The 11,061-nt window shown below is 41.2% G+C and overlaps 1 protein-coding gene across 1 annotated transcript; it reads left to right on the forward strand.

Moving 5' to 3' along the window:
• Positions 1 to 676: 676 nt before the first annotated feature.
• On the forward strand, positions 677 to 1,841 carry LOC138666777 (homeobox protein PKNOX1-like). Its single transcript, XM_069754949.1, has 2 exons — positions 677 to 889; positions 1,239 to 1,841. The coding sequence occupies exons 1-2, from the start codon at positions 677 to 679 to the stop codon at positions 1,839 to 1,841; spliced, it is 816 nt and encodes a 271-aa protein (XP_069611050.1).
• The last annotated feature ends 9,220 nt before the right edge of the window (positions 1,842 to 11,061 follow it).

The following is an 11,061-nucleotide window of genomic DNA, read 5'->3' on the forward strand; positions in this document are numbered from 1 at the left end:
GTCCAGAGCTGAGCGATTGGCTGAAAAAAGATCACACAAGAACTGGTTCCAGTTGAAATAATTATTTTCTTCAGCTGGATGCTGTATGCATAAGTTTTGTTAACAAATTGTTGCTCAAAATGTGAACATTAGCCTCTGTTCACATGTACAGTAATCATTCATTAGAACGGATCCAGCAGCAATCCATTGTCAGAAAGTTGTGCTAAATAAAATTGATTTAAACTGGATCTGGTCTTTTAACATTGAAGTCTATGGAAAACAGATCTGTTAACTAGCTATCCAGTTTTTTATAAACTGGATCAGTTTCAAACGGATGGCTATTTACCGTAGCTTTCAATGTTAAAAAAAAATGTATCCAGTTGAAATAATTTTTTTGTTTTTTTTAGTCTGGACAACTTGTTTGTCAATGGATTGCTGCTGGATCTGTTCTAACTGATTACTGGTATTTCTGTCTGAGGCTAAGTAGGATGACCTTTATGGGTAAATGAAGCCCCTCACCACTCTCTGGAAAAGGCCATTTTCAGGAAGTAACCGGACTCCTGTAGTGCAGTGATGTCTTTCAATCCCGGTAGATTGTTCATGACGGCCATTTCTACACTATATAAACCATACATTTTTCATGATGTGTATATCTCTAACATTGTTTGACCCAATGTTTCTCACCACAGGACCAATTATGGCCAAGGTAATGGAATCTATCCCGACTGACAGTGAGCATGACAGCGTGGAGCTGGAAGTTCCCGGGTCAAAGAGGAAGAGCAGAGGCAATCTGCCGAAAGAGGCTGTGAAAGTCCTCCACGACTGGTTGTATGAGCACAGACACAATGCTTATCCCTCAGAGATGGAGAAAGACATGTTATCTCTACAGACTCATCTCACAGTGCTGCAGGTACAACCCCCAAACATTTCTTGTATATGAGTACCTAGTGGGTTCTCCTTTGAAGCCAGTATTTTAGGGTAGTTGAATAATAATGACAATACTGGTGGGGGGGGTATCAAAATTGGTTTTCTGGAACCCCCTCAATGCTTTTGTAAAAAAAAAATGATTTGCCCCCTTAAATAGTGTCTCTCTTGACTTTGTGGTATGGCAGCGTGGCATTATTCCATTACTTGGGGCTGCTCTACAATACCATGCAAAGTCTTAGCAGTGCTTTCTATATCTCGTACACCCCCTGCAATACTATAATTGTTTGATCATGTAAGGATTTAGCTGAACCTTTTTTTCTTTTCACGTGTAGATTAGCAACTGGTTTATAAATGCTCGGAGACGGACCTTGCCGGACATGCTGCTTAAGGATGGTAAAGACCCTAACCAGTGCACAGTCTCTCTGAAGGGAAACAAGAACCCTGAGTCTCCTCCAATCCAGCAAAGACCAATTGCCTTATCGTCGCTGACACAGATGGAGCACCATACCATACCTGGTATACTGGTTGTCCCCACTATGGCTGGTAACTTGGTACCTCTGCCTCTTATCTACCCTGTTAGACAAACTTTTCATGCTTTAACTACTGTGAGTCCTGATGTCACTGTGCAGGATGTGGTCCAAGGCGTGAAAACTGAATGGACATCTCAGGAACTGCCCACATCTTCACAGCCCAACAAGAAAAGACATTGCAATTCACCTGTTGATGATTCAACAGATGGTGAAGTATCACTTTCTCCTTCAGACTTTGAGGAATGTGAAAATATCAGCCCATTGCATATCCTGGCGATGGTAGCCACCAAGGAATTACATTTCTTACGGAGAGCTGAAAAAGCCAAGCGTGATGCTGAGAGACGTTCTGGCGGCCAGCATCCGGATTCACCTTCCAGGGATGATGACAATGGGTTCCAAGTGTAATTCCTTTGCATCCTTGAGGTTTTTTTTTTTCTCACTTTGCTACTTTTATAAGAATGTTGATTACCTGAAGGACAGACCAAACCAGGATGGAACTGACTCTTTACCATCTGCAAAGAATGCACAAACCCTCATCGTTTTTGAGGGGGCTCTTTGCAAAGAAGTGAAATGGCAGTTCATAATCTGATCAAATTTTTTTTCTCTTTTTTTATGGACTTTAAAGGTAACCTGTCACCTGAATTTGGCGGGACCAGTTTTGGGTCAGATGGGCGAAGTTTTCAGGTGTTTGATTCACCCTTTCCTTACCCGCTGGCTGCATGCTGGCCGCAATATTGGATTGAAGTTCATTCTCTGTCCTCCGTAGTACACGCCTGCGCAATGCAAGATTACCTTTCGCAGGCGTGTACTACAGAGGACAGAGAATGAACTTCAATCCAATATTGCGGCCAGCATGCAGCCAGCGGGTAAGGAAAGGGTGAATCAAACACCTGAAAACTCCGCCCATATGACCCAAAACTGGTGCCGCCAAATTCAGGTGACAGGTTCCCTTTAAGTACTTACAGTTTACATTATATATTGAACCCATGAGGAATAGAAAAAAACAGCATTATTTAAAAATATTTTCTATTAGCTTCAGAGATGTCTGTCTTTGGTTCTTATAAGATTAAAAAATATTTTTTTTAAATTTGTATTTTTATTTTTTTAATTTAATGCCCAACAATGCTGTATGCAAATTACTTAGGCCATGTGCACACAGTCAGTATTTTACATTTATAAGCCAAAACCAAAGGAAATGTATAATAGAAACACGTGCACCATTTTTGCGTTCACCAACCCCTGGTTTTGGCTTACAAACATTGAGGTAAAATACTGACCGTGTGATCATGGTCTTAAAAGTTGGATTTTTTGTGTATGATTACTTTAATAGTATAACCACTAGAAGGTGCAATAATACAAACCTCAGTTTTTCCAAGTTTTTTTTTTTTACCCTGATGGCTCTCTGCAATGTACAGCTCTACTTTTCACCCTTCCCCTGTTTATTATTTCATATATTATGTAACAGTGGAAACACAAAAATCTTAAGCTAGATTGAACTTGTCCCTATTTTAGTGTTTTTTAGCATACATTTTTAAACCTATTTGTGCAATTTTTAGATGGTGAATAGTATACATTTATGTAAATGTTTCATTTGTGCGTCTTGCGCTTATGAAAACAAACTACAATCTTACCTCTTTCTATATTTAAGCAAAAAATAAGTGTTTTATAGGATTTCCAAAGGCCTTTTTTTCAGTGCGCTGCCATATAATGTGATTGCATGAAGTGTAGGACCCATAAGTTATAGCCAGTACTCTCCACTTTGCTGTATATACGATTATATGGAAAAGTGGCTTTTATTGATTGAAATCTGAGCGTAGATTTACAGTGAGTCTTCATTTTCATGGACTTAAGAATTTTATACACCCAATGACATGTAAGTAAAGGCAGTTTATTGCTGAGGAAATCCTTACCTTTCTTGTAGAAATCTGCTTTTCTGTTATTTTAAGTGCAGAGCGACGGTCACTGCAATTACAGCTCTCCTGCTTCTTTGCCCATTCCTTGCCCACTGCCTCCTGTCCCTGGCATACAGGTCACTCACCAGAACGCCAGAGACAGGAGGCAGGGAGTAGACAGAGATCAAGAAAGCTGCAAGTGCATTCTCCAACAGTGCTGCACTTGCAGCTCATTAGCATACAATTTCAACTGGATTTCTCCAAATCTGCAAAATCGATTTCTACAAGAAAGCTAAGGACTTACTCAGCATTAAAGCGCCTTTAACCCCTTTACCCCCAAGGGTGGTTTGCACGTTAATGACCAGACCAATTTATGCAATTCTGACCACTGTCCTTTTATGAGGTAATAACTTTGGAACGCTTCAACGTAACTTGGCGATTCTGAGAATGTTTTCTCGTGACATATTGTACTTCATGATAGTGTTAAAATTTCTTCGATATAATTTGCATTTATTTGTGTAAAAAAATGGAAATTTGGCGAAAATTTTGAAAATCTTGCAAATTTCAAATTTTGAATTTTTATGCCCTTAAAACAGAAAAATATGTCACACAAAATAGTTTATAAATAACATTTCCCACAAGTCTACTTTACATCAGAACAATTTTGGAAACAAAATTGTTTTTGTTAGGAAGTTATGAGGGTTAAAAGTTGACCAGCGATTTATCATTTTTACAACAAAATTTACAAAAACAATTTTTTTTAGGAACCACCTCACATTGGAAGTCATATTTAGGGGTCTATGTGGCAGAAAATACCCAAAAGTGATGCCCTTCTAAAAACAAGCTGATCAAAACCACATTCAAGAAGTTTATTAACCATTCAGGGGTATCACAGGAGCAGAAGCAACGTGAAAAGAAAAAATGAACATTTAACTTTTTAGTCACAAAAATGATCTTTTAGCAACAATTTTTTTTATTTTTCCAAGGGTAACAGGAGAAATTGGACCCAAAAAGTTGTCCAATTTGTCTGGAGTATGCTGATACCCCATATGTTGGGGGGAACTACTGTTTGGGTGCACGGCAAAGCTCAGAAGGGAAGGGGCGCCTTTTCACTTTTTAACCTAAAATTGGCTGGAATTGAGATCGGATGCCATGCCGCATTTGACGAGCCCCTGTTGTGCCTAAACAGTGAATATCCCCCACAAGTGACCCCATTTTGGAAACTAGACCCCCAAAGGAACTTGTCTAGATGTGTGTTAAGCACCTTGAACCCCCAAGTGGTTCAAAGAAGTTTATAATGCCCAGGCGTGAAAATAAATAATATGATTGGGGGTTCAAAATGCTCACCACACATCTAGATAAGTTGCTTAGGGGGTCTAATTTTCAAAATGGGGTCATTTGCGGGGGGTTTCCACTGTTTAGGCACATCAAGGGCTCGCTAAATGCAACATTGCGTGCGAAGTCAATTCCAGGAAATTCTGCGTTGAAAAGGTCAAACGGCGCTCCTTCCCTTCCGAGTCCTGCCGTGCTGCCAAACAGTGGCCCCCCCCACATACGGGGTATCAGCGTACTCAGGACAAATTGGAACACTGAAGCGATTCAGAGAAAAACATACCTGGTTGCAATTGTGCAGCCAGGCCCTAAGTCATGCGGTCTGAAAATTGAGCAATGTGAATCAAGCGTCAGGTTCTCTTTAGGATACTGATGGCCTACAGATCAGATACCTTTATCTTATCAGATAGATGGGGGTCCATCATTCAGCACCCACACTACACAGCTGTTTTCAACTGTGGAGTTGATTGGATGTAAACAATGAACTAAGCAGAACAGCACAGCTCTGGTCAACGTGTTCTGTCTATTCCCATCTACTGTGGCAGAGATCATATTCACTTTTAATAGGAGGATGAGGGAAGCTTCTGAAGTACCATGCTGAGTGATGGTGAAGCCAGAGGACTAATTAAGGGAAGACAGAAAATGTGTAGGAAGATGTTCCATGTATTAAGCGAAATGTTCATGAAGTTATGCACCCACTATCTTTTGTACATAATTCCCACCAAGTTACTGTTCGGTAAACGAACATTTTAAGTGGTTGTGTCTCTCATTGAACTTTGTAAGACCTGGTCCTGGCCAGCCAAAGTCACTGGCATCATGCTGCCACACACCCAGCCAGGACTGCCATCTTCATGTATTATGCCAGGGCGAGAAAGACAAGTATCTCACCCTCGCCTACCACCATTTGCCACATTACACATGTTGCCCAATCCGTATATCACTGTTCTTCAACTATATCAATAGTAAAAGAATAAAAACTGAAAATGTAGGCCCCTTAAAAAATAGTGAGGAAAGAATGGTTGTAGATGACGAGGAAAAAGCTAACATATTAAACACCTTCTTCTCCACGGTATTCACGGTGGAAAATGAAATGCTAGGTGAAATCCCAAGAAACAATGACAACCCTATATTAAGGGTCACCAATCTAACCCAAGAAGAGGTGCGAAACCGGCTAAATAAGATTAAAATAGATAAATCTCCGGGTCCGGATGGCATACACCCACGAGTACTAAGAGAACTAAGTAATGTAATAGATAAACCATTATTTCTTATTTTTAGTGACTCTATAGCGACAGGGTCTGTTCCGCAGGACTGGCGCATAGCAAATGTGGTGCCAATATTCAAAAAGGGCTCTAAAAGTGAACCTGGAAATTATAGGCCAGTAAGTCTAACCTCTATTGTTGGTAAAATATTTGAAGGGTTTCTGAGGGATGTTATTCTGGATTATCTCAATGAGAATAACTGTTTAACTCCATATCAGCATGGGTTTATGAGAAATCGCTCCTGTCAAACCAATCTAATCAGTTTTTATGAAGAGGTAAGCTATAGGCTGGACCACGGTGAGTCATTGGACGTGGTATATCTCGATTTTTCCAAAGCGTTTGATACCGTGCCGCACAAGAGGTTGCTACACAAAATGAGAATGCTCGGTCTGGGGGAAAATGTGTGTAAATGGGTTAGTAACTGGCTTAGTGATAGAAAGCAGAGGGTGGTTATAAATGGTATAGTCTCTAACTGGGTCGCTGTGACCAGTGGGGTACCGCAGGGGTCAGTATTGGGACCTGTTCTCTTCAACATATTCATTAATGATCTGGTAGAAGGTTTACACAGTAAAATATCGATATTTGCAGATGATACAAAACTATGTAAAGCAGTTAATACAAGAGAAGATAGTATTCTGCTACAGATGGATCTGGATAAGTTGGAAACTTGGGCTGAAAGGTGGTAGATGAGGTTTAACAATGATAAATGTAAGGTTATACACATGGGAAGAGGGAATCAATATCACCATTACACACTGAACGGGAAACCACTGTGTAAATCTGACAGGGAGAAGGACTTGGGGATCCTAGTTAATGATAAACTTACCTGGAGCAGCCAGTGCCAGGCAGCAGCTGCCAAGGCAAACAGGATCATGGGGTGCATTAAAAGAGGTCTGGATACACATGATGAGAGCATTATACTGCCTCTGTACAAATCCCTAGTTAGACCGCACATGGAGTACTGTGTCCAGTTTTGGGCACCGGTGCTCAGGAAGGATATAATGGAACTAGAGAGAGTACAAAGGAGGGCAACAAAATTAATAAAGGGGATGGGAGAACTACAATACCCAGATAGATTAGCGAAATTAGGATTATTTAGTCTAGAAAAAAGACGACTGAGGGGCGATCTAATAACCATGTAGTATATACAGGGGACAATACAAATATCTCGCTAAGGATCTGTTTATACCAAGGAAGGTGACGGGCACAAGGGGGCATTCTTTGCGTCTGGAGGAGAGAAGGTTTTTCCACCAACATAGAAGAGGATTCTTTACTGTTAGGGCAGTGAGAATCTGGAATTGCTTGCCTGAGGAGGTGGTGATGGCGAACTCAGTCGAGGGGTTCAAGAGAGGCCTGGATGTCTTCCTGGAGCAGAACAATATTGTATCATACAATTATTAGGTTCTGTAGAAGGACGTAGATCTGGGTATTTATTATGATGGAATATAGGCTGAACTGGATGGACAAATGTCTTTTTTCGGCCTTACTAACTATGTTACTATGTTACTATGTTACATGTATCAGATACTGGTTAAATTAATTCAGACAGGTATGTCTGACTCTGAAACACTGCGGCGTTTCAGAGAAAAACATTCTGGGGACCAAGACCGCACTGTAGACTAGTCGGACATCACAGTGTTCCAGAGTGAAACATACCTGGCTGAGTGGATATATCTAGTGTGTGACACATTCTGCACACGGTTTGGGCATTACGTATCAGCTGAGGTTTACGTTAAGTTCTAATAATACTATTGTTCTGAAGCTAAAAAGGTATTAAATCACTGCTTTTAGTTACATTTTATGTGTCTTCTAGGTTTATATGATATTCTGGACCCAATTAATTAAGACTGGCATTGTGCCCAGTATTGGCAGAGCTGGCAGAAACTAGTGTAAAAACAACAAACATCACAAAAGTTTTATATAACTTCGAATTGCACAAAAGTTTTGTGACACTTCAAGATATGCATGCTCCCGACTCGACGGTTTCTGGCTTGACTCAATTCACTTGCATTGAGCGAGGCCACGGCCATCTTGTCAGAATGTGGCCAGGAGTATGCAGATTACATTCTTGAGGTCACATGACTACCGGCTCCCCGAGTCGGTGCCGGAGAATCCTCACCGCGTGCAGAAGATTCACAAGTCTGTAGTCACAGGACTGAACAACCCCTTTAAGACATATTCCAAAATCTGCTAAATTGCTCCACTGAATGCAGTGACATTAGTAATGCTCAGGCACTGCTCCATTAAAGCTCATAACTGAGTTAATCAGACATTTATCAGCTATTGGGTGGAGAAGTGATAAATATCCCTTGTGAGATAACCCCTTTACATTTTAATTTATTACAGCTAATTTTTAATTCATGGAAACATATAAATGTGAAAAAATATATAGAACCAATAAGTGACACCCCCGCCCCACCCCACCCCTCCATTCTATATGGTCCAAATCGCTGCCGGTTATTACACGCAGGGATATTCGCATGTGTTCACTGAACCGTGCAGATTCACCGCCCCTAATACATTGAACAGGTGAAATTTCTCTTGCGGAGGCTCGTATCTCAGATAAATAGACATGCTGCGGCCTGGAAAGACGCGCCACATGTCCGGCTGATAAACAGGTGTCGGTGAACGCATAGTGGAAATAAGATTTCTTGAAATCCCGTCCACTGTGCTGTAACATCTGGATGCCGTGGATTGGACGCTGCACAAGTATGCAGCATTGAACCTGCAGCGTTTATCGTGTGCACAAATCCTTACAGTAAACCTGTCACTAGGTTTTTGCTACACTGTCTGAGAAGAAACCCTTATTCCAGAATCGCATTACATACTGGATCCGTTTGTGTATTTTAGATAAAATCAGTCATTTATCTGCTGCAGGTCTAGGATTTGCAGCAGGTTTACTATTCCTCTCATGATAATCGCATGATGATAAAATAGTGATTTTATCAAAACTACACTAAGCAGCCCAGTAAGTGACACATGGCTGGAATCGGGGTTACAGGTCTCGGACTATACATTGTCCTGCTCTCAGATTAGTATGATGATGTCCCCACATACGTGCACATGGTATGATGCCCCCACAGCCACATTGTGTACTTTTGTGTAAACCCCTGCAGAAAACACAAGGATAAAAAGCATTAAAAAAATAAATAAATCAGTAATTATGCAAGGTGGGAACTTGGCCTTGAAAATTGTGCTGTAATCAATGAGGGCAATTACACCCATGAAAACCTTTGACTATTTGGAATCTATTTTCATCTGTATTCCATAGAGCTGGCCATACACGAGAAGGCTGTCGGATGAGCGATGATTTGGCCAATCGTCCATCCAACAGCCATCTAAACCGACTGTTCAACAGAAGCGATTGCTCGGCCCAGCACTCTTCTGCTCTCTAAGAGAGCGCCACTGACATGTCAGCTGTCAGCTTAGCTCAGAGAGAACAATGCGATCAGCAGTCCAAAATTGGACATGCATGATTGACAGCTGCCCCGAGCATCAGCTGATGGCGCTCCCATACAAATTGGACCATCAATCGAACCCATCGATATTGGCTGAACGGAACCTTAACTTAATGGGTCTGAAAATTAGTAGTGAAGGTGGAACAACATGAGGCAAACACTGATCTGGCTGAGCAAGTATTGAAACTCATCTATTCCGGAAAAAGCATGTAAATCTATTGTAATTCATTGTTGTCAAGATTTTTTGTCTTTTTGTTAAAAGAATGGACATTTGCAACTAATTACCATTAAATACACAGGTGTGTTGTATAAATATCATGCCTAAAGACTTTTTTGCAAAAAAAAAATCTGTTTTTTAAGTTGCGAGAAGGCAATGACTCCTTTCCTCAGCATGTCAATTCTTTGTGTGGATTCCGCAGTGTTTTAAACCTATTCCTTAATCACAGGTGTAAAAATGCGTAATGGAATCCGCAACGTGTGCACATACCCTCAAAGTCAGCACAACAAAGCAATTGGACATTTGTGTATGAATATAAATAATTCCTGTTAGGCCTCTTTCACACGTCCAGATAATTTCGGTACCGGAGTTATCCGTGTCCGTGTGTCCACGTAGCACATCAGTGTGGCACACGTGCGGCAGCCGTGTGCCGACTGAGGACCACACGGACCGTGCAGGAGACAGCCCTACAGTTAAGCGCTGTCCCCTGCTTTTGGTGCTGAAGCCGGCATTCATTCCTTCTCCCTAGCAGCGTTCGCTGGAGAGAAGGAATGAAAAATCAAGTTTTTTTTGTGTGTTAAAAATAAAGTTTGTGGGTCACCTCCCATCCCCTGTGCACCCGCCCGCTTGCCGAGAAATACTCACCCAGCTCCTGTGATGTATGCACTCAGCGCCGGCAGCAGGTCCTGTGTGAGCGGTCACATGGTACGGCTCATTACAGTGATGAATATGCGCATATTCATCAATGTAATGAGCGGTACCTACTATCCACATTACACTAATGTTTGCTGTACCAGTTGATGCCAACAGGTTTGATCAAGAGTCTAAAAAGTATGGGGGCCCAGGACAATTGAGTGTGGGGGAATAATGGTCAGACATGTCCAAATTTCTGATCCTCTTGTTTTCCTGGAGATAAGCCACTGGCTGACATGTCTGTCAGTGGCTGTCTCATAGAAACCATAGTAATTCTTGCCCGAGCAAGCCCTCCTGTGTATGGGAGAGCTGGCCAGGATGGCTGACGAAAAAGATGGCAGAACGATAGTTTGGCCCACAGCCATATAATGTGAATGACGGGCACTAGGTTAAGTTGACACAAGCATATATAAAAATTGCCTGATTTTCTTCCTGAAAAAATTGACAATTTTTCATCTGTATTGTCATTCGTGTTCAATCCATATAGCATCATTTTTAGTGCATGATGCGATTTTTGTTTCACAGACATTTAGTCCATGAGGAAAAACATTCATCTGAACAGTGGAGGGGCAACTGAATAACATTGGTCCTAACACTTTCCAAGTGTAGTCAATTTGTTTCACAGACAACACTTGGACCAAAACTATGGTCATGTGAACATTCCGTTAAGGCTCATTTACACTGGTCAATAATCTGTCAGATTGTAAGACTGATACATCATAATTGTAGAATGCAAATTGATTGAGTGACTGAATGATGCGTATTTCATCT

The sequence above is a fragment of the Ranitomeya imitator genome, chromosome 2 (genome assembly GCF_032444005.1).
Source record: "Ranitomeya imitator isolate aRanImi1 chromosome 2, aRanImi1.pri, whole genome shotgun sequence".
NCBI classification, from domain to species: Eukaryota; Metazoa; Chordata; class Amphibia; order Anura; family Dendrobatidae; genus Ranitomeya; species Ranitomeya imitator.